At 40.6% G+C, this 24,743-nt stretch overlaps 1 protein-coding gene across 14 annotated transcripts in view; it reads left to right on the plus strand.

Annotated features, from left to right (window-relative positions):
- Lrrc49 (leucine rich repeat containing 49) overlaps positions 1-24,743 on the plus strand; it is a 193,716-nt gene that overhangs the window by 36,094 nt on the left and 132,879 nt on the right. For all 14 annotated transcript variants that reach the window (XM_017798982.2, XM_029565041.1, XM_029565043.1 and 11 more), the window contains 3 exons: positions 3,484-3,687; positions 8,254-8,320; positions 13,013-13,156. In XM_017798982.2, coding sequence (XP_017654471.1) covers positions 3,484-3,687; positions 8,254-8,320; positions 13,013-13,156 — 415 coding nt within the window. The remainder of the gene's footprint in view (positions 1-3,483; positions 3,688-8,253; positions 8,321-13,012; positions 13,157-24,743) is intronic.

Below are 24,743 nucleotides of genomic sequence, written 5' to 3' on the forward strand. Positions count from 1 at the left end.
TTTCAAATTTATCCTTCTTGAGGTATGGGGAAGATTATAACTATATATAAAAAGCACTTGGCTGTATTTTAAAGGAGTGATAGTACTTCCAAAGTATAATGATGTTGGTCAGCTTTTCAGTACTATAACAAAGGTACTTTTGCACTGTGTTTTGGCTCACATTTTAGATGGCGTCAGCCCATGGTCACTTGGCCCCATTGCCTTGGGGCCTGTGGTGAGGCAGTAAATCATGGTGCGGGTATACAGCACAGCAAGCCCTACACCTGTACCACATGGAAGAAAAGACGTGAAAGAGAAATAGGAAGTGGCTCTTTCAGGGCTACGCCCTCAGTGACCTAAGACCTTGCATTGGCATCACCTCCCACGGACTCCATCACTAACAGGCTGGGACTGAGGACTAAGCCTTAATGCATTGACCTCTGGTAGACTTCACCACTGACTGATAGGTTGGGACTGGAAACCAAGCCTTAACATGTTGATTGACCTTCATGGGACGTTTATCCAAACCATAGCGATGACACTGGTGAAATGGATTTTGAAGAGAAAAATACAGTACTGGTGAAATGGATTTTGAAGAGAAAAATACAGTACAGTCCCTCCAGGCTTACTGAGCCCTGTCAGGATCTCCCTGTTACCTCACTGGCCTCCTTTCTTCTCTGCTCGGGCCACACCTACCTCTCTGCACTTCCTAGAAGGCTACAGGCTGTTTACCCTCAGGGCTTTAGTACTTGCCAGCCTACCTCCTGGAAAGCTGCTCCTCCTGGAATTGTCTGTGGGCTCACTCACTTGTTTCCTTCTGGTCCTCCTCCAGACCCCTATCCCAGGAATGCCACCTTCACATTCCGCAGAGCCTTTTTCTGCCTCATTTTCCCCATTAGTTATTACCATCCTCTAACTTGGTTACTTTTGTTTATTGTCTGTGCCCTTCTACGAGAATTATGAGCTTCACAAACAGTGATTTTGTTCAATTCTGTATTCCAAGTACTAGAACAGAGCCTAATACAAAGTAGGCCCCTAATTTAAAAAAAATTATGAGTGAGTAGCCATTTTTAAGACTTCACATCCTTTTCATTTAGGAAGGAATCCATAATGGGATAGTGAATGTTGGATCCCAACAGACCATCTCTGCTATGCGTACCTTCATCTTAGCAGGGCATACCTGATGCATGATGGTGGACCTTCTGTGTGTAGTCTGGGCAAAGCTTTGTATAGAGTCCCACCTGCTGTTCTGGGCCAGAGTTCTATTTGAGAGCAACATCTTTCATGACAGGTGTGGAAAAGGAATGGATTTTGAAGTTTTCATACTAAGTACTATCTTGTATTTATAACTTCCCCTGTAGCATTTTAAGGTTTTGAGGAATTTTGTGATCTCCCCTTCAGTCTTTAAAAACATAGGCCAGAGTAATACCTCAGTCTTATGTTTCTTGACATTAACAGGAGCCACATTCGTAAGACTGTGACTTAAGTTAGGTACTTCTGCTGTACAGCTTGGGGGTCATTTGAGCAACTGTAAAGATGAGTTTTGGGCAGCATGGGCCTCGAAAGTAGAGAAGCAAAATTTTATCAGTAAACACTTTCTTAGCAAGAATACCAGAACCGAGGAAACTAACTCCTTCAGAAGCTGACTGTGAAACGGTGACATCACAAAGATGTCATAGGCTTAAACACAGTCCTTGACCAGAGCCAGTATATGCAGTCAGGAAAGTTGGGCCAGCAGCTAGGAACTAACTGAGGAATGAATCATTGTTTGACGCCAGTGGGTAATGGCAGTGATTTCTGCTGCTTGGTGTAGTTTCTTGGTTAGGGGACTGGGGGTTCAAGGGTAGAGCCCAGCCCTAAGAGCAAACACTTGGCTGTCGCTGTTGGAAGTAGGCCTGGAGTAGCAGAAAGGCTGCCTGTTACTCCCAGGAAGGAAAAAAGCAAAAATAGGGTCCAGTACACGTGTCAGTAACATGGCAGATGTGTTGACCCAGGGCTCCTCTAGGTGTATCAGAGCTCCCCTGCAGAGCACTAGACTGTTGCCACTTAGGTTTGGCTCCTTGTTTGTTTTGATAGAGTGACAAGGATTCATGGGGTTTAGAGAAATCAGCCATTGTATTTGGGATCCAGAAAGTGCCTTTATTTCAAGCCACAGCAGTTTGTGGAAGTGGAGGGCAGGAGGGTGTTTTCCCGTGTGTGATAACCGATTTAGAAACTGGAAGTCAAGGTGTATCAGTTTAACTGTGAGAAACAGAGGCAGACTGAAGTAGGAAAAGAGCAACAGTTAAAGTTTCTGCTAAGTGCAAGGATATAAACTTTAAACTACTGTTTTCATAATCAATCATTATAATTTACGAATCAGGAGTATCAACCATGAGAGTGTGATGCGTGAGAGGTATTCTAAATGTCATCCACCACTAAAATGATTAAATTGTTGCATGATAGTTTTTGCTTCTCTTCGGAGTCATTTTCTTCAGGGCCCATATCTTTAAAATATCCTATCTTTGCCAACTATTAGCTCACTTATTTTTTCCTGCTAACCAATCTTGTTTTCATTATAAGAAAAATTCCGATCACTCTCATAGTTTGGCTTATGCTTGTGGCATTCTGACTTATTGTCTTTGACGCTTCCATTACTTTGACTTTTCCTGAAGGGAAGTACTTCTAATGATTCATCCTAATATTGTTTATATGGAAATAGAGCTTATTTCCTTGCAGATTTCCTTTGCATCTCAGCTTACAATCACTCAGCACCTCCTGACTGGCTTCTTACTACATGGGTGGGATTCTTCAAGGACCTTGCACTTTTTTACTTCTCCTATGAAGTATTCCCACTTTTTGCATAGAAGAGGCTGACTGTTTTACATATAGCTAAATGTATGTAGTATTAAGGTTTCATCCTACTTTGTAGCACCCTGAATGTTCTGGACAGTTCAAAGTCTGTGTTGAATAATTGACCCTACACCTGACCTGAGGAAATGTTCAGTAAGGATTACCTTACAATTAAGGTATTGCATAATGAGTTTTTTTCATCATAGTGTCTATACTTATAAATGGCTGGATTTCTTATCTCAAGAAAATTTTATGAGTCAATGATTACAAAAGAAACCCTTTAGTATGGTTATTGCTCTCATGATGTAGTTGCTTGGAGAAGTTTTTACATCAGTGACTAATACCAAAGCCTTTTTAATGATTCATGACATGGTTTGACAGTTGTATTTGAAAGTTTTCTGATGTGGATTTTATGCAAAATAATTGATATTGGAGACCTTTTTAAAAAATGCAACGAAAGCTTAGACTTAACTTTAGTAGTCTTGTCAAGTGTATTTTTTGTGTGTGCAAAATTTACAATTAAACTTAGGTCACATATCTGGGATTGGGAAGTGGTCCAATTTTTCTTTATCTCATCATGGCCTGGGGTCACAAAGATACTATTAATAGTATTTGAAAGAGGAAAAAGGCTGCTGGATCTGAATCTTAGTAACTGTAATTTTTTTCTTCTAGGCAGAAGTTGACTGTGTGTCCTATAATCGATGGGGAAGAACATCTTCGTTTGTTAAACTTTCAACACAATTTTATAACTCGGATCCAAAATATTTCTAATCTACAGAGGCTCATATTCTTGGACTTATATGATAACCAAATTGAAGAAATTAGTGGACTTTCTACTCTGAGATCTCTCCGTGTCCTTCTCTTGGGGAAAAACAGGTATTCACTGGAGAAGAGTTTTTATTTTCTTGTGTGTGTGTCCACATGGTGTGTGCAGAGGCTGGAAGAGGACTTGGGGTGTTGTGCTCTGTCACTCTTGCCTTATTCTTTGGAGGCAGGTCTCTCACTAAACCTGGAGCTTGTTTTTCATTTTTGTGATTATTTCTTGTTTTGGGCGGCTAAGCTAGCTAGCCAGCAAGCCCCCAGGATAAGTCCTGGCTCTGCCCTTGCCATGCTGCAATCATAGGTACACACTGCTGGGTCTGGCTTTTGTATGGGTGTCAGTTCTTCACTCCTGCAAAGCAAGTCCTCATATCTATTGCATCACCTCCCCAGCTCCTATAGGGCAGTTCTTGCTTGTGGCCTGATAGATCCATATAGTGTTGAGATGGTAACCCACACTTGAGAATACCTTAGGAGTTACCAGACTAAAAATCAATGTGACTCAGTGGCAGAACACTTGCCCAGCATGCATGAGACCCTGGGTTTAACATCTAGCACTGGAAAAAAAAACAATTATAATTTGTTTTATGGAATTCGGGTTCACATTTTTGTTGCCATTACTTTAGTGCCACGTCTTGTATAAAGTAAGTGGAAGATTTCGGCTTTAACTCTATGATCTGGTAGTGTATGTTTTAGGCAGGCGTACTCAACTTAGGAACACATGTCTCACCTGACATGCTCCTTAGTGTTTGACTGGGGGTAGACACTCTATTTTGTGATTGCGCAATCAGTGTTTGATTCTTTTTCAGAGAGTAGTTTCAGTGTGTTTTATTTAAAGATTTAAAAAAATTTTTATGTGTGCATGCAATGCCAATGGAGGCCGGAAGAGGCGTGGATCCCCAGGAGGTGGAATTATAGGCGGTTCTCTGCAAGAGCGGCTAATACTCTTAACTCCTGAACCATCTGTCCAGCCGCTCAGCATGCTTTATCTAGTAGTGTGCCGTGCATGTATTCTTCCCCAGTTCCTGCTCTACAGCTCTCTCAGGTAGCATAGCTGCAGAGTGCCTCACTGCCTTCCCTGAGATTATCATTACCTTTTGTTCCGTTTGACTCAATAGCTTTTGCAGTACCTTAAAAGAAGTCTTGTTTAACGACGTCTAAAAATTAGTGATATCTTTTTTTTCACTCTTTGCAAGGTTCATAGCTGACAACCTGCTAACGGGTCCAATTTGTAAGACAAAAGCATAGCACAATTAAATAACTTTTACGTGCCATGGTTGTCATCTTCAGATATGAAGACCCAAATAAACAGAGAAAACTTTATGTTTTTATTCTTAGGTTTGAGGGCTAGTGGACAGTCATGGAGCCATGATTAGACCAAAGGGGGTTTGACCTAATGGCAGTGATCCAGAGAACTAGCAAGTCCTGTCTGTAGTTCTGCCTGTGTTTCTGTGCTTTCATTCCTTTCTTCTGGCTATAGGGCAGAACTCATCTGGATTGAGGGTCTTAGGACTTGCTTTCAGGGGCTGTAGGTCAGAGGATTCTTTTTATAGCCTTAGGGGAGAAAGGAGGGAAGGCAGAATGACCTTCCTGTCTCTCCAGTTTTCCCACTTTATCCCAAGTTACTTACTATGCTGAAGTGCTGTGTTTAGAATGTTGTGTTCCTCGCTTGGTGCTGTATTTCCAAGGTCATGTCCCAGAGTTCTAGGTGATGCTTTTTCCCTGATGTGTCTCTGAAAGTTTCCATCAGTGCAGTTTATTAGTTCAGATGTTACAGTAAGAATTGCATAGTTTGAAAGCCAGGCGTGGTGGCACACACCTTTAATTCCAGCAATCAGGAGGTGGAGGCAAGCAGATTTCCATGAGATCAAGACCAGCCTGGTCTATATAGCAAGTTGCAGGCCAACTGGGGCTACAGAGAGACACTGACTAAAAAAACCCCAAACAAACAAAAAACAAAACAAAAAAAAAAAACCCAAAAATAAAAACAAAAAAAACAAAAACAAAAAAGAATTGTGTAGTTTGAAAGAATTGGAGAATTACAGAATCAGAGGGTATTCAAGTTTGAAGTGACCTGAGAAATAAGCCCTTTCATTTTACAGGTACAGAAATATGAAGCGAATGGATTTGGTGAAGTCAGCAGTGTAGAAATGATGTCACACTTCAGGAGACTGTTCAGAGCAGTTCACTGAGAGAGCAAAGGGGGAGCCGTCCTGCCCCTTTAAGGCCCTCCCCCCATGCTCCGCCTCAGCTTTCCCAGACTTGTCTGTTCTCTGATTCTCAGTCATCCATGTCTTTGTCCAGCTCATGTGTGTTCGTTAGTACCATTGCTTCATGTCTCCCTTTTTATCCTTAGGCCAAGGTATTTTCTAGAGATACTTGCAGTCTCCAGCTCTAACTTTAAACAGCACTCAGATGTAGCCGACTGGCACCAGAGATCTGGGGCCTTTGAAGATGCAGAGCTTTCCTCAGTACTTGAGTGGGCAAGAGGCAAGGTGAAGGCTGGGCGGGATGGAAGCTTCCTATGTGTTCTGGTTGAGTTGCTGCCCTCTGCTGGTCAAACCCACACAGACTCCCCCAGCTTCTGTTGAAAATAACTGCATCACCTTAGCCCACGCAGTGGAATCATGTCGTTAGGGACCAGGGCAAAGAAGCTTCTAGGTGACAGCCTGGACAGAGATGTTGGCTCTGAAGCGTCTTCAGTGCCTTTCTCTCTTTCAGTCCTTGAGGTCTGTGTGTCATGTATATTAGTACGAAGAATCTCCAGTTCCACTTTGTGTTGAAGTTTTGCAGTCTAGTCTTTCTACTTTACTGTCCTCTGCTTATCCTTTTGGGATTTTCTGGTGTCCGCATTACCTCATGAATAAACCTCTGTGTCTTTCTCTGATCCTTCAGGACTATGGAGATAGTCCTCTCTGCTGGACCCTGGGCTTATTCATTGCTTTTCTTTTAATGTTAAAGTTTCTCACTTATCTCTGACAACTGAAAGGCAGCTCTTCAGCAGGTTGGGTAGTGGGATCTTTATGCTAGTGTCAGCAACATTGTGTCTGGCCTACAAGGATGGGCTGAGATATATCCCTGGAGGCCTACTGCTGCTAAAGTGATGGGGAGCCTGATTCTGCTCTAGTTCAGTTTCTGTTCAAGAGAATTATTTTTTGAAGTCACATTGGTGTTCATGTAAAATTTCTTGGCCACTTGGCAACTGATGAGGGTTTGCAAATTCCTTACACTGTTACCTAATCTGACCAGTGGCCATCTAGGTCAACTGACAGCTTCATCTGCCTCTGAGTTATTTAAATTGGGCCCATTTCTAGGTTGCATCAAGTGCTGGTAGTGGGGAGAGAATCTATGGCAACGATAACGACAGCACAAGACGTTTCACTGCTCCTGAGTTTTACTTATGGCGTGACCAGCCTGCTTTCTTCCTGTTCAGTAGGAAGTTGGAATCTGCAGTGAGAGTCATACAGTGACTGTCAAAGCAGAGGAGGAGTGTGTGTGCAGCCCTGGTGGGATCCATTATACAACTCGTTGCACATGAAAGCTTTCAATGATTTAAATGTCTTAAAATTGGTCAGGAATTCTGATAACTATACACATAGATTGCATTGATCCTCTAGATCAGAGTGCTTTGGGCTAAGACAATTTTGCAATTCTAATATGTAATTTGTAAAATGTTAAAAATATAATTCTGGGGGCTGAGAGATGGCTCAGTGGTTAAGAGCACTGACTGCTTTTACACAAGACTGGGGTTCTAATGGGCGGCTAATGACCCTGTATAACTCCAGTTCCAGGAGACTCCGACGCCCTCTTCTGACTTCTGTGGGCATTGCATGACATAGGTACACTTACATACATTCAGGCAATACACTCATATACATGCAAAACAAATAAATCAAATATTAAAAAAATAGAATTCTGAGGCTGGGGATATGGTTCAATGGGTATAGTACTTACTGTATAATCATCAGGATCTGAGTTCAGATCCTGAGCCACCCTTGTAAAAATGTCAGGTGTGGTAGTATATACATGTAACCCCAGTGCCGGGAAGCAGAGATGGGCAGATCCTGGGGAATTGCTGGCCAGCCATTGTAGCCAAAGTGCTGAGCTCCAGATTTGGTGAGAGACTCTGTCTCAAAAATTAAGGTGGAAAAATGATTTGAGGAAGACATCCTGACACCAGCATGTGGCCTCTACATGCATCCACATGGGAAAGTACACTCTCCCATACACACATGCACACATGCATCCCCCGGCAACACACTCAAAAAGGACACCATAAGCTGGGTGTGGTGGCTCACACCTTTAATTCCAGCACTTGGGAGGCAGAAACAGGTGGATCTCTGTGAAATCAAGGCCATTCTGGTCTACATAGAAAGTTCTAGGCCACCTGAGGCTACAGAGAGACCCTGTCTCAAAAAACAAAAACAAAAAAGTAGAATTGCTTTTCTCTAAAGATAAAAATGCATTTTGTGCATCTTTCCCCATAATAGCACTAAGTATGTAGAGAGAGGGAGAGCAAGTAATGGGTAATTGCACCTTAGTGCCTTAGCATGCTTAGACTTATTGATACATGTGCTATCTCTGTACTTCTACTGAGTTTATTCTAATAATGCTGATTTTCAGAATTAAGAAGATCTCAAATCTGGAGAATCTAAAAAATTTAGATGTCTTGGACCTTCATGGAAATCAGGTATTGTACAGCCTTCTTTTTTCCTTCCTCCCTCCCTCCCTCTCTCCCTTCCTTCCTCCCTTCCTTTTTCCCTTCCTTCCTTCTTTTCTTCTTCCCTCCCTCCCTTCCTCCCTCCCTTCTCCCCCGACCTCTTTTTGAGACAGGGTCTTCCTGTAGCCCCAGCTGGCCTGGAACTCTCTATGTCCTACCAGGCTGGCCTTGATCTCACAGAGATTCACCTGCCTCTGCTACTGGGATTAAAGGCATGTGTCACCATACCCAGCACCTCTCTTTCTCTCTGTCACTCTCTTTTTGTCTCTCTCTGTCTCCCCCCTCTCCATCCCTTCTTTTCTCCTTCCTTTCTTTTTGAAAACAGGTCAAGGAAATTTGGTATTATAGGTGTTTCAAAAATCATACTTGCATTGACTTAAGAGTTACTTTACTGATTCATTGAAATTTGTGAGGCATTAAACCATTTATGCAAGACTTTGTAACTTTTTAGAAGTAAACCAAAGGTGAAGCTTGTGAGTCCTCTGGAATTATTATAGTCAGGACAACTTTTTAATTGAGTTTTAAAAAGAACTTACTTTTATGATTCATTGCATCCAACCCTGACTCAAGAGCTAGACTGTGCGGGACTTTCTTCTACCAGATGTTTCTCCTTGCTTCATCAGGGGAGTTCATGCTTGTGGAGTTTTAATTGATTTGATCATAGTAAGGAATTGTTATTTTACACTGTTTTTAAAACTATCATTATAGGGGAAATGTTTTATGGCAGTCATTTTTATTGAGATTATTTGACTGTGAGCAATAAGAAACATATTTGTGTGCTTCTCAATTAACAGCGTATTTATGAACTCATAGCACCGCCAGGGACTTCTGGTGCCCTGTGTGAATGGACGCCATTTCATTTGTTCTTTTGTCATTCCCAGGCATGATTTGCCTTCTGTTAGAGTAATATAAAGTATTGTATTCCTTTCTGTTCTCGCACCATATTATGCATCTTAGCATCTTGTGATGGTCTCTGTGTTAAGACTAAACATTTGTAATATATGAATTAATTCTTAAGATTCTGTAGTTAAAAGGTGGAAGTTTTAAATGGGAATCACTTGAGTCTTTTTTCAAAATACCCAGATCCAACAGGCAAAAATTTGGAGTATTTCAGAGCAAAAGCGAACAGTCTTACTGATACTAGATTTCTAAAAAATCAGGAGATAAACTATTCAAGACAAAACATTTAGTTCAAAAAATTTAGCACCAGGATGGTGAGATGACTCAGCAGGTGAAAGCACTTGCTGCCAAATCTGACAATCTGAGTTCTGCCTCGGAGACTCACAAGGTGGATGAAGAAAACTGGTTCCCATTTGTTGTCTTCTGACCTCGACACCTATACACCTATGCTATGTCATGGCATGCAAACACACACACACACACACACACACACACACACACACACAAAGAGAGATAGAAAATGAAATAAATTAAAATTTAGCATCAAATAGTAACAAAAAACTGAAATTAAGTGAACGTTTTTTGATTGGAAATAAAAATTACTTAGTGAATGTTATGCTATTAAGCACAATTTTCTTATGAATATAAACATTCTAAGGAATGGTGATTGTATTCAGGAAATTGATAGGAGAATGGAAAGAGATGGAAAGAGATGGAAAGAGGAGAACCGTTCTCTGGGTACAGAAAAGTTGACAGACTAGTTACCATAGTTAGTGAGAAGTGTAATGCAGCATTTATGTGGTGGCGGTAGATATCTACTAAGGGGAGATGAACATATAAACAGGATCATCACAAAAGCAATTGGTATGAGAGTCATGGTGATGACAGGAATCTGGAGGTCGACTCTCATTTCTGATCCAGATTTCATGCTGGTTTATCAAATTTTGTTTTCTTAGAGACGCTTCAAGAGGATACAAATGTGTTTCTGGAATAGTCTGCTCTTTCAGTAATAGCTTTCCCAGAGAGGACATGCCCTTCCTGTGGTTGGCAGACATTTGCTTATTGCTAACAGGGACAACTGTCTATCCAGGCAGAGTAGCATGGCTTACTCTTAAAACTGGAGCACCCAGCCTTCCTGGGTGTGCTAAGAAGCTCTGAGGTCTGTCTGGGGACTCTTTCTAATCAGTGTGGCTCATAATTGAGTTTTCTCCCCAATATCCCCATCGTATTTTATTTTCTTCTTTCCACGAAGTAGACCAATCACAATGTATGTGTTCTTAATACTCCCTTTGCCAAAAGCTTTTGACATTTGCCCTGTGCTTGTGACTTTGCCCATGGCTAATGAATATGGATATTCCACCAGTGGTTGTGACATGGAGTTGCAATTCAAGAAACCAATATCCCTAGTGATTTATTAACGTTATAGGTTAATACCTATGTACAACAACTAACGGTGTTTCTTTCCAGAGTTTCCAAAGTAGAAAGTAACAGAAAAATACAGGAATTGTGGTTTCACATCCCACAGGTCTATGTGAAATTGGGCAAGGGCAGTTTCTAAAGAAGAAATGTTCAGGATTCTAAGCTGAAGGGAGAAGACAGCCTCTATATGTGCATTAGTCAGGTTTAATTCATGAAAATAAAACACCCAACATAAGCTACTTGCATAGTGGAGGTTTGTGTCTGCTCATGAAGGTTCAGGTCCATTTTGAGCTCCTGGCAAAGACAGGAAACAAGTTGGAGGGAATGTTCCCATGTTCAACCAAGAAGCAGAGTGAGAGAAGGTGGGTTGGGGACCCATAACTCCCTTCGGGGGCAGCTGTAATGATCTGAGACCTTCCTCCAGGCCCCACCTCTTAGTACTCAGCACCTCCAATTCCTCCACCTTGGGAACCAAGCCTTTACGTGGGGCCTGTCAGGGTGCTGACGCACCCCCAGCAGCCCTTCCTCCTGTGTCTTTGTATCTGTTATGAGCCCACAGAGCTTTGGTTCCTGTGTTCAAACCTTGATTCTTCTCCTCTGTTTGTTATAAGGCTTCTCCCCAATCATATCTTGTCATTCATTTTTCCTATTTCTACTTTTCTTTAGTATTTTGGGAGAATTTTTCAAGTTTGTGTTGGCATTATTTCTTCTTGGAGTCTATGCTGCAATTTTATTAAGTCCATAGTGTCAAATTATATTGCATATTTAGTGTCAAAATGTTTTAGTCTGAGTCTTCTTGTACAATTCTACCAGCAACAGGAACCTGTAATATCATGATTTATTTTCCAATTTTCATATAATTTCCCTTCATTTTAAATCAACTAGATCAAAACTCTTGGTACAAATTTAAACATGGTCACAGATGTTGCCTTCAAAAATCATTCAATTTACCATACATGGGTATGTTTAACTTCTTGAACCTATAAAGAATCTCCATGATATTTTTTAAGTGTGAAGAGTCCACGTAACATGGAAACTGTATCATGAATCTAAAAATAAATTCTTTAGAAAACATGCTTTGAGGGGTTAGATTTTTTTTTTAATTCAGACTGCTATGGTACAACAAATAAGCAGATTCTCTCTACTGATGGTTAAATTTATTCTTTTAAAAATATTTGCTATTGTGTGTGTGTTCAGGTGCACCTGGAGGCCAGAAGAAGGCTCTGGACCTTTAGGAGTTGGAGTTACAGGCAGTTGTGTGCTACCTGACAATGGGTGCTGAGAACTGAAACTCAGGTCCTCTGAAAGAGCAACAAGCGCTCCTAACTGTGGAACCAGCTCCCGCCCCTGAAATTTATTCTTTTAATGCTCAGGAGAAAAGTGTTTTGTGCACGAACATCTTAGGGTGTTCTGTTAAGAGGTTATGAGAATCCCTGCTTGGGTTCCGTAGAAGCCCATCCTGCTGTTCTGTTGTGTGATGATAATGGGATTCAAAATCATGTTGGACTCTGCCCTTAACAAGAACTCAGGCTCCTCTGTAGTCAGTACTTCTGCACCTGTTCAGATTCCCCATCCAAGCCCTTCTGTTGGAATCCTCAGTGTCCGCCACGTCGTACCCCGACTGAGCCCTGCCTTCTGCATTAAGTCTCCTCATACAGAGTATCCATCTTTCCCTCCCGGTGGGATCCCAGGTCCATGAGCTTTTCCTTCAGAATCCATTTAAAAAAATTTTTTTGGATTTATTTTTATTTAATGTTATCAGTGTATTGCCTGCATGTGTGTGAGTGCTCCTGTGTCATGCAATGCCCTGGGAGGTCAGAAGAGGGCAACTGGAGTTGCAGATGGTTGTTAGGCATCCTATGGGTGCTGAGAATGGAGCCTGAGTCCTCTGCAAGAGCAGCCAGTGCTCTTAACACTGAACCACCTCTCCAGCCCCTCCTTCAGAGCGTTTGACTGCTCTCAGGATCCTGGCAATTTGCTATCAGTCCTTTCCTTTGCCTTTCCTCAGAGAGGACTGGCTTGCCTTGTCAGAACATTGTGAGCTTATTATGCCTCATGCTCAAAGTCAGTTTCTACATGACAGGATGGAGACATCATAAGACCTTGGCAAATGGACTCATTGATTATTTGATGAAATTTACTTTAAATATTTATTATGGTCAAACTGTCTAATGGGAGCCATTAACTAATTTTTTCTAAGTTTAATGACTTCATATGATTTACAGTATAAGAAACTTAAATGGTCTTTATATAAACTTGTCATTAAATCTGATTCGAATATTTTATTTTTATTTTTTACAACATATGTATGTTAATCATGCCACCCCTATTTTTTTTTAACAGATTACCAAAATTGAAAATGTCAATCATTTGTGTGATTTGAGAGTATTGAATCTTGCCAGGAACCTTTTAAGCCATGTGGACAATCTTAATGGGCTGGATTCCCTAACTGAACTTAACCTTCGACACAATCAGATCACCTTTGTGGTGAGTACCGAAGTGCACCAGAGATGTGCTTTCTGTCTTTTCTCTGAAGGCAGCGAGATCAGTGTTACATTATGGCTTTGTGTAATGTTGGCGTCTGAAGTTACTTAGCTTCTTTCTGATTTTAAATTGTGAATATAATTACTAAGTTTTGTGATGCATTGGTTTGGAAAGAAAGTTTCTATTTTAAGAGAGAAATATAAAATTAGAAGTGATGGAAGTATGATCTCTAAATGGATCAGCTGGTATAAACGAACAGAGCCGGCTTCCTTTTTGTCATGGTATTGAATTAGAAGGGAAGGCTATTGGTGAATGACAGCTGAGGAGTTACTGCAGCAGGAGACTTGGAGGGTGTGGACCAGTGAGTGTGCCTCAGTTTTGTTAAGGAGGCAGTGGTAGAGTGGAAAGGGAGTTGCACAGGGCAGCGGAGGCCTACTTCTGGTCTCAGCTTCACCTCCAATCAGTTGTGTGACCTTGGGGACGTCACTGTAACTTTCTGGGCTCCATTGTCCTTTGCCTGTCTTTTGGTTTGTTGATTTGAAAAAGGACAAAAAAGATTCAGAACTAGCATGTGAACTGGAATAAAAGTATTAGACTGTGGGGGCCAAAAAGAAGCCTAAATTCCTAGACAGATTCCATTAGATTTATAGTTTTGCTGGAAATCAGCAAGTAAATACCAGCTCAATGCTGAGGTGTTTTGTGTTCATACAGAGGTGGAAGATACTAGAAATACATATGTTCAGCTCTATGGTGTGATGCCAGCCTATCAGACTTGTCATAATTTATTAACACTATGTGTCTTTTAGCAACTTCCCTTTGTTTCAACCCTGTAGAAAAAAATGCATTTGGCTCTCTTGTTATCACCTGAGTGCTTTTAAAGGCATGGTCTAACTCAACTTTTCCAAGACATTGAATTCCTTAGTAAAGAACTGAGTATGTTCTGAGTCACGAAAATGTTGGGGGACAGATGATGCCCCATTTCTCAGCTTCATTGTATAGATTGCTTTTAGTTTGAATTTTACCAGAAAATCAGATCAAGCTAGCTTATGTTTGCTAGGAGATTAAGATCGTTCCAGAACCTTTTCCAAGACATGAATTTACTACAGAATTTCTACATCATGTTAAGTCCTCCCAAAACTGGATATAAATGTTAGAGTTAGGTTGTTTGTTTGAAAAGCTGTCCAGATTGGATTCATCTGCTGTGCTGCTGAGTTCACAAACTGCTCAGTCAGACTTAGTCTGTCTTTAGGACACTGATGCTGTGGAGCATCCAAAAAGCTTTGGTACAGTTGGGGAGCAGAAATCTGTTGGCTGAGCATATTGCTTCCTGGATTTTGGCTTTCCTTTGCAAAGTATGCAGCTTACTGGGAAACTTACTCATTTGATTTTTCATGAGAGTTATCTCTGCTCATGACCGTTATGTGGGGGCAGCAGTCGCATCTTATAGAAAAGGGAACTCTATCAATGTCCAAAACTTCAAAAGACAACAGCATGATGCACAAATCTTTAATAATGATAAGTATAGTGCATGTTAATTACAGGAAATTGTGACTATACATGTAAGAAAATAAGAGACTTCATTCAACTCTTTAGTTCATATCTTTTCTAAAGCATCGTTTTTTTAATTCTTTTTTTAAACAGGGTCTCCCTATAGCCCCAGATGGCCTGGAACTTGATATGTAGACCAGGCTGGCCTCAATCTCAGAGAGATCTGCCTGCCTCTGCCTCCCGATAGTGCTGGGATTAAAGGCATACACCACCATGCCTGGCTTTTTAAAGCACCTTTTTCTTTAAAAAATCTAAAAGATTTTAAAATCTGAGGATGCATATTTCTCTTTCATCTTTTCTTGTCCTTGGTGTCAATTATTACATTTATTTACTTTTTTTGAGGGGGTGTTGGAGGCAAGACAGGGTCTCACAGAGTCCAGGCTGGCCTCAAACTCCCTCTGCAGCCAAGGATAACCTTATCCTGTTGCCTCCACTTCTCAAGTGTTGGGTTTGGAGATATGTACCACTACACTTGATATCTTTCTGCTTTTTTGTGGCTTTGATTTTCTTCAATGGCTGGAATCTTTAAATGAAACTCCATATTAGGTAGTGATGGGGAGTTTTGTGCAGTTGAATAGGCCTTTTTAGCCGTAGGGTCTCTCAAGTAATTACTAGTTATGTAACTTGTAGAATCACATGCATAGGACTCACTGGGGCAAATGGAAGAGCAAATGCTGGCTCACTCAGTAACTGCGAAAACAAGAAAGATTTTACTTTGGGGCATAGAAGGACTTTGTTTCTTTTGTGCCAAGTGAAACTGCCATTTCTCCCCATCCCTCAGATTCTGTTGTGGTGGTTACCAGGCTACCAACCATCTTCAGCGATGAAGCACCATGCTCCATCTCAAACTTACAAATAGTACATTTTCTTTGGAGAACAAGTTCTGAGGCTCCAGCTGAGGGCTCCTTCAGCCATGTGTTCTGTACCCGCTTATGCGCAGGATAGAGTGGGAGCTGGTAGGGTTATTGATATTCCAGAAATCACTGTTAAGGAGATGGTTGTTTAATTACACACCCACCTAATTTGCCTCCTTTACTGTAGCCCATGCCAGGTCTAGACAGCATGACTGCTATGGCCTCCCATCAGAAGGATGTGCATCAAGTGTGGCATCTCTCCTGCACTTTCCAGCTGCAGTCTTTCTGCTCAGTCTGTCTGTCTCTAGTAAAATCCCACCAGTTTCCTGAAATTTATCCAAAATGTCTGTTAGTGACAACTCTTGATTTCTGAGAATTTATTCATATGTGTCTCTGTTGCTTCCTGAGCAGAATCTTAAAAAGGAAGTGACATGAGCACATGCCCTACGTGACCATGGTGAACAGAAACCTCCTGTCATGTTTTCCAAGTCAAAAAGTTGTTCCTTTGACTTTCTCTTCTTGGAAATTTCATAAACGTCAAGCTAAATATCTTTTCAGATTCTGTGGTGTCTTTACCTTTTTACAAATTTTGAGTTAGGGGCTCAGACCTGTAATCCTAGCTATTGGGAGCCTAAAGCAGGAGATTGCCATGAGTTCAAGGCCAGATGAGACTATGTAGTAGGTTTTAGATCAGCATGGGCTAAGAGTGAGACATAGCCTCAAAAAAAAAAAAAAAATCACAGAATACCCAAAATAAGAGGAAATAGCACTATGGACGTTTGTGTAGCCCTCCTAGCCCTCAGTCAACTTACTGTAGAGAAGTATGCATGGGTTATGTTCTGTTGATAAAGAGTAGCAGGAAGCTACTCTTCCTTTAATCTGAAAGAGTAGCTGAGTCTGTCACATCGTTGATATTTGTGCAGAGCACTAGGCTGCCAGTTGGTAGACTGTCTCTCTGTCTGGACCCAATGGTGTTTCCTTGTCATTAGACTCAGCTGGTGCAGGTAGCCAGCCATTCAGAAGGAAACCTTTTCCTCATCAAGAATGCACAACTTTTTTAAAAATGCAATCCAAGAATTTGTATTTAATCCAGAGATTTAGTCCATGATGCTGTCTGCGGTTACTGGTTATGTTTGAACTGATGGTCTTGTGTCATTCCGTGCTTCCCGTGTGTCCTTGTATCCTGCTTTTCTTGTGCTTCTCTCTTGGTTTTTGTATCCTATTTGGGGGTTAATAGAGTTTTCTCTCTCCAGTCTTATTTACTTTAACAGTTATCTTTAAAGTACACACGACTTAAATCATAGAATTAACATACAACTCTATCCTCATATAAGTTCCTTAGACTCATTTAATTGAGTAATCTCTCCCCATCTTACATGTTTAGGTTATCTAGTGTTTTCTTTTTAACTTTTAAAAAAATTTATTTATTATTTTTATTTTATGTGTGAGTATATTGCCTGCATGTATGTGAGTGCACCTGTGTCGTGCAGTACCGCAGAGGTCAGAAGAGGGCTTTGGATTCCCCTGGAACTATGGTTAAGGACAGTTCGTAGCCACCATGTGGGTGCTGGGAATCGAACTCGGGTCCTCTGCAAGAGGAGTCAGTGCTCTTAACCGCTGAGCCATCTCTCCAGCCCCTTCTTTTAACTTTTATCCCCAAATCACAGTGCTTATCTGCATTCACCTGCATGTGTATTTCTGCATGTCGGACTTTCCTTTTCCAAGTCATCACTTATAAAATTTCCTCTGAGCTGCTCATAACAACTATGTTTTTATTTGTTGACTTGGTAGGGCCCTGACTTTTCCCAGTGTCTCGTGTTTATATTCCATTGTCTGAGCTTCTGTTAAAGTCGTTAAAATTGAAATGCCTGCTAGCTCTTTTTTTTCTGAGACTGGATCTTTTTTTCTTTTTGTGGCTGCTTTTAATGCTATAAGATTTCTTTTGAAGCCTTTCAGCTTGCTGTCACGTATTTAAATGAGATGCTGTCATGTTTCACCAATTTGAGATACACATTTTTCCATATTTCAACAAATCTGAAGTCTGGCCTTATAGTCTACGGAATCTTAAATTCATTCTTGGACAAGGGACTAGAGAGATGACTTAGTGGTCAAAAAGTGTGTACTGTTTCTGCAAAGAATCCAAGTTGGGTTCCCAGCACCCACATTGGGTGACTTAAACCACCAGCTCCAGAGGATCCGGCACCTCTGGCCTCCAAGACACGTGCACTTACATGCACAAACCCACACACAGGTATACATGTACACACAGAATTTTTAAAATCTTAAAAAGATTCCTCTTGGACAGGATATAGAAATTTTATTTCATATATATATATATATATAAACTTGGTTATATCCTAGACTATTGTAATTTTAATTGTTAATAGTACATGTTGAGTTACATTACATTTCAGAATTTTAAAAAATTATACTATATTTGGTATTGAAATGAAACATTTTTCTGTCCTCAAAAGGTACAGAAATAAAGCAGTGAAAACCTAAACTGAATGTTAGTGGAACTAATATTTTTCAATGGAAATGACTGTGATTCCATCTGTTCTTATAATTAACAACCAAACATTGTGAAAGGAATGGCTCCATGGGTTCCTGGAGCCGTGTCACATGCGGTCATGGACACAGGCTCAGAGAGGTTGCCTGCTGCCTGCCAAGCAGTGCAACGAAAGCAGGAGGAATGAGCAAAGGTCTTAAAATGGATGACACAGATTTCAAAGTAAGAGGCTGTGTATGTAGTTCATGTTGTTGCTTTATTTACTTTTAAAAATTGTGGGGTGGGGTTGGGTGCGTGCATGTCACAGTGCATGTGTGGAGGTCATTGAACTTGTAGGAATCACTTCTCTCCTTTTCTGCTGACTTATCTCACCAGCTCTACTTTACTTATTTTACATTGTAAAGAGGGTGAGTCATCCCCGTCTAGCCGTCCTTGCACATGAAAAAGGAGCACACATGACAGTACACTGCATTGTCAGTGCTCTTCATGACCCAGAGGATGAGATTGATGAGACCGTAGGCAGCACATGAGTTGACAAGTGATTCAGAAGTTTGAGTCTAAGTGGGATGGCGTGCCCTCCACACTTCATCCAGATATAATTTAGATGCAATAAAATGTGTAATCTTAGCTGTACAATTCAGTGTTTTTATAGTAGCTACCAGCTAGCTCAAGATACATGAAATATTTCTATCATTCCAGAAAGTTCTCTCATACCCTTTTCCAGTCAGTCCTGTCCCTACCCCAGAGATATTCTGATGTCTGCCTCTGCTGATTAATTTTGCCTATTTTTGTACTTTATATAAAATATGTACAGCTATCACAACAGCAGGGAGGCATGCAGGGAAATTTATTCTTAGGTGCTGTATTAGTTACTTTTCTGTTTCTGTGATAAGACACCATGGCAAGGCAACTTATGGAAGGAAGAGTTTATTTGAGCTTACATAAGTTCCAGGGGCAAGGGTCCATAATGGCCGGGGAGGCAGGGGAGGGGAGGCATGGTGGAAGGAGGCATCCAGAGCAGAAAGCTGAGCACTCACATCTTGAAGCAGGCACAGGAAGCAGAGAGCAACTGGAAATCCCACAAGGCTTAAGAACTCTCAAAGCCCACCCTCAGTGATATGCTTCCTCCCACGTGGTCACACCTTCTAAGACCTCTTAAAATAGAGCTACCAACTGGGGACAAAATGTCCAAATACTTGGAGCCTGTGGAGGACATTCTCATTGTGGTTTTGTCACTGTGCGATCATCCTAGACTTCATATAAGCCTAGCTGGTGTGGCCTGCACACAACCTGGTTTAGACTGAATGTACGTGATAGGCCAAAACACCATTATGTAGCACATGCTGTATAAATGGTGTATTCTCTTTTTTACTCTTGATAAGTTTTTATAGTCATCTTTTTGTTGTGTTTGCCAGTAATTTAAAAAATTGAAGGACTGTCAGTTCTAGGCCAAGCTAGACTACACAGCAAGAGACCCTGTCCAAACAACAGAAGCAACAACCAAGCAAAGGACAACACACATGGTTGCTTTCTACCACTGTCCTACTGAAAGGTCGCCATTCATCTCCGCTTTCCTAACTCAGTCAGGTTGTTTTGTAACTCAGATTTGTGGTTAAAAGGTCAGGCCTCATAGCAAGAGTCCAGAAATCACAGCTACAAGTAAATGGCCAATTAAAATCATGTGACATTTATTTCCTAGGAAACCCAGCATGATTTTTTTTTTCCTATTAGTGTAGGTTTATAGTCCCTTTTAACTTCTTAAGCTAAAAGTCTGTTTGTTCCCTCTGACTTTTGCCACTTGTCAGAAACCACTTTAATTTCCCTACTTCTAGTCCTTCCCGTGAATCTTTGGTCTAATTTGGATTTATTTCTAAAAACTTTTTGCCACTGATATTTCAGAGCACGGTAAAATAAATCACAGAATAAAGCAAATCTATTTACAAAAAAAAATTGCTGGATTGTACTCTGTTGTGGAAACGCGATAGTAAAATTTGCTTATTCATTTTCCATTCATATACATCTTGGTTATTCCTAATTTTGGGCTCTTACAAATAAAGTTGCTATGGATATCCTTGTTGTTGTTTATTTATGACTTATTTTAGTAAACCTAAGCCTTTATTCCTCTTAGCTAGAAACAAAGGAATGTTGTGCAAATGTGTAAATTTATCAGAAACCATCTGAATTTATTAGAAATACTAAATTTATCAGAAATCAGTGTTATCAGAAACAGTTGACACTAGCCATCTGTATAATTTCAGCACTTCTAGAATTCTCTGTGTATTTTAAATGTGCATTTCCATGATGCTCATGATGCTCTTCGATGCTAATGACACTGAATAGTTTTTCAAACACCTTGTCATTAAAAAAGTAAACATTTAAAAATTTATTTGTACTTCATGTGTATGAGTATTTTGTGCCTATGTATGCAAAATGCAACACATGTGTACAGCTCACAGAGGCCAGAAGACAGCATCAAATCCCCTGGAACTAGAGCTACTGTTATTAACCACCATGACCATGTAGGTACTGGGAACCAAACCTGGGTCCTCTGCAAGAACAGCGAGTGCTCTTAACCACTGCGCCATCTTTCCAGCCCCACCTTGACATCTTTTATAAAGAATCAGTTAAAGTCTATTGCTCATTTTCAAAAATTGAGTTATCTTTCTAATACTCTATATTCAATCCTGTGATCTACCGTCAGTCTCTATCTTAACTATATCTACCTATCTATCATCTCCCCATCTGTATAGCCATCTGTCTCTATCCGTCTTCATCTCTGTCTATCTGTCTGTCTCTATGTATCTATCTACCTATGTATATATAGAGAGAATATTTTTCTATGGCTTGCCTCTTTACATTTTTAAAGAGTTTTTGATATATAGAAGCTTTAAATCTTAGTGAAGTCATATGTCAGTTTGATTTCTCTTTTCATTAGTATCTTCAGTATCTTGTCTGAGAAGCCTTTTCCTTCCTACCCACAGTCATGACTCTGTCCTCCTGGGTTCCCTTCTAAAAGGCGTATAGTTTGTCTTTTCATTTGGGACTATGAGCTACTTTTAATTAACTTTTTGAGTAATATAAGGTATTAGATCATAGTTTATTTTTTCTACATATAGATATCTGTTTTCTTTATCATGTTTTATTGAAAAGACCTTATTTTTCCCCATTAAATGGAATTGGCATCTTTCTCAAAATTAAGTGATAATCAGAATGAGCTTCCTGGACCCACCCTTCTCTCTCATCTGTTTGTCTACCATTGTGCTCAAACATTCTACCCTAGCTTTGCATTTTATGATATTGTAGAATTTTAATGTATTTGTTTTGTATAATTTCCTTTTTTCTAATGGAAGATTTATTTTAAAATTTATGTGTATATGTGTATGTCTGCATGAGATTTTGTGCACTGCATATATGCAGGTGCCTGTGGGGGACAAGGGAGTATTGGATTCCCTGGAACTGGAATTATAGGCACTTGTGAACCGCCAGATGTGGGTGCTAGAAAGTGAACCTGGGTCCTCTGCAAGGGTAGTATGCACTCTTAACTGTTGAGCCATCTCCCCAGGCCCTAATGTTCCTTTCTATGCATAAGAATATTCAGTTGAAAGTATGGTTAAGTCATTTAAAAGAGCTCTTCTGTGCACAAGTTAAGTATTCACAGTCACAGGTTATTCCATTTTAGGTCAGTCATTTTTGTTTTTTCTAGGTGCTGCCTAAAGTAGTTGTAAAATGATATCTTAAATTTGAAAAAAATGGTCATTTATATTAACATACAGAGTATTTGTGTTTCTAGAATCTAGGTTCCTATCTTTGATTAATTATGGGAGCATTATATATCTATATTTTTAAAAAACCTCCAGTTTTCTCTCTTTCTACTAATAAACACCTAGAAATATGCACAGGCCTCATTCCCTCTTTTGCTTTTAACTCTCTTCCCCAGTTGTCCCCATTCTGAGCCCTCTCACGGCATTGCTGCATTCTTTTTACTGCTGTAGTTTGCTCTTGAAATTTGCTTTCTCTTCAGTTTAATCTGATTTTCAGTCTAAGCTCTGCGTTCTTAGTAATGACCACAGTTTTTATTCCTGGATGTTCTGCTTTGGTTGCTTTCATGAGTGCCCCAGCTCCTAGTGAGGTGCTCCCCCCATGAGTGTCCCAGCTCCTGGTGAGGTGCTCCCCCCATGAGTGCCCCAGCTCCTGGTGAGGTGCTCCCCCATGAGTGCCCCAGCTCCTGGTGCTGTGCTCCCCCCATGAGTGTCCCAGCTCCTGGTGAGGTGCTCCCCCCATGAGTGCCCCAGCTCCTGGTGAGGTGCTTCCCCCATGAGTGTCCCAGCTCCTGGTGAGGTGCTCCCCCCACGATTGCCCCTGCTCCTGGTGAGGTGCTCCCCCCATGAGTGCCCCTGCTCCTGGTGCTGTGCTCCCCCCATGTTTCTGTGTCTCTAATGATTTGAACTGTAGATCTTCACAATCGATTGAGAATATTAGATTCTCTTGATTTTTTTTTTTTTTTTTTTTTTTTTTAGCAGTTCTTTATTTGATGCCTTGACAGTCTACCGAATCTTCTTAGTTGTAAGTTTTTCTTTAGCGGCTAGCAGTTTAGGGTAGTCAGAACCTGACTTGGGTCAATGTCTTTCTAGACAGCTTTCCTAGAAGAGTTAGAGGCAAGAAGACCAGCCACCATTTTTTTTTTTTTTTCAGCTTTTTGAGACAGGGTCTCCCTGTAGCCCCAGCTGTCCTGGAACTCACTATGTAGACCAGGCTGGCCTGGAACTCACAAAGATCCACCTGCCTCTGCCTCCCAAGTGCTGGGATTAAGGGTGTGCGCCACCACTCCTGGCTCAGCCACCATTTTTAATCAAATATTTTCTTAGATCAAGCTTGTGATGTAAATTTGAGTGACAGAGCCAAGTGCAGGAAGGCCTATGATTATTAAACCAAGGAGCCTTGTCTTTTTCCTCATAGTTACTAGACGCAGCTCTCCTAGATTGTAACGGGAGGAAGTCTCCCTAGTTAGTCAGCTACCAGTGCCTACTTACTAGTCTATTATTATTATTATTATTTTTTGGTCTTTTTGAGACAGGGTCTCCCTGTAGCCCCAGCTGTCCTGGAACTCACTGTGTAGACCAGGCTGGCCTTGAACTCACAGGGATCCACCTGCCTCTGCCTCCCGAGTGCTGGGATTAAAGGCGTGCGCTGCCATGCCTGGCAAATTTTTAATCTCTTTTATTTTTTCTTTTCTGGGATTACAAAAGTATATAGATGAAAATCAGATCAGAAAAGTGAGATGCAGCTGGATTAATATCAGTTGCCATGGAAAGGGTTAAAAAAAGGAAAAGCAGATAAGAATATTAATGCCTTTCAGTAACATGACTAAAGATATTGGACTTTTCTCATTGACATTTAAATGTATGATTAGAATTGTGTATTCAGTGACTTACAATGATTAGTCTTGAATAACAAGTGTCTGTGTTGCAAAAAAAGTGAGGGCTTTCACAGGAATTATTTTGGAGTTATTCTATTTATTTATTTATTTATTGTCATATTACCATCCTTTTGCTTTTTATTTTATTATTTTTATTATAAGCACTGCTCTTTTAAAAATAATATGATTACATTGAAAAACTTTGTATAAGTGGAGAATTTGGGAGAGGAATGAATGCCAAACTCACATTACAGCAACAGTAGAAATTTCACAATTGTTGAAACTTGATAGTACAGTTTGGTCAGTAAACAATATTCAAATATTATAACAGATATATAGAATTGTGAATTTACATTCTAAAATAAAATGATGTATTTTAAATTTGAGAGCTATATTAGTTTGATTAATTAAAGTACTCTAAAATTTTTTAAATTTCCCAGACTCTGATTTTTTTTCCATTTCTAGGCACATTTCTAGATTTATTTTCGTCTTGTTGAACAGTAAAAGCACAAAACAACACAGCGGTGAAATTCCAGTCAGGCAGGGAGCACAGAAAATCCAAATCAACCCTGAAATGCCAGAATCCTACATGACGGCCCAGAACAGATCCAGTATGTGCTCCTGACCAGGGCATCGGTCACCCAGCCACAGGGGCCCCTCAATGAGGGCCGGCTAGCCCCGCCAGGGTTCTTAAAGGAGACAGGAAAGGAAGCAAGGGAACTCAGACCTCCCAGTTTCTTTAAAGGGGTGGGGCCCTCCAGCTGCTTTTGCTTTGTCACCCCCCTTTCAAATCATGCTGAATTTTTTCCCTCTTTCTTCTTTGCTTTAGCCCCCCCTCTGAGGAGGTAACCCTAAAATCCCTTAAGGATTAGATAAAAGCTCCCAAATATTTTTGACATTTTTGGCCTTTGGAACAGAGTTATGTTGCTAAGAGGCCCAAGGACACTGTGAATTTTAGTGAAGAAATTGGCTACTTTTCTTTGGGGTCTTTTTACCCTAACTGCCTAGCCAATTCCTACCTCCTATTCTTATCACACCATCCTCTGAAGAGGTTACCCAAATTGCCAATAGGGAATCAGGACGCAGACCACTCTGGCTTCTTCCATGCTGGGGTGAGGCAATTGGGGTACCCCTTCAGTGGGTCTATCTAAAAGGCTCCCAAATTGCATAACTCTTGTCCCTAGGGGGAAAAGAAAACCCTTGAATCGTGACTAGGAGAAGTAAAGGCAAGAGTAATTAGCATTACAAGTTCTAGACAGGGAA

The sequence above is a fragment of the Nannospalax galili genome, unplaced genomic scaffold, assembly GCF_000622305.1.
Source record: "Nannospalax galili isolate Female #2095 unplaced genomic scaffold, S.galili_v1.0 scaffold54, whole genome shotgun sequence".
NCBI classification, from domain to species: Eukaryota; Metazoa; Chordata; class Mammalia; order Rodentia; family Spalacidae; genus Nannospalax; species Nannospalax galili.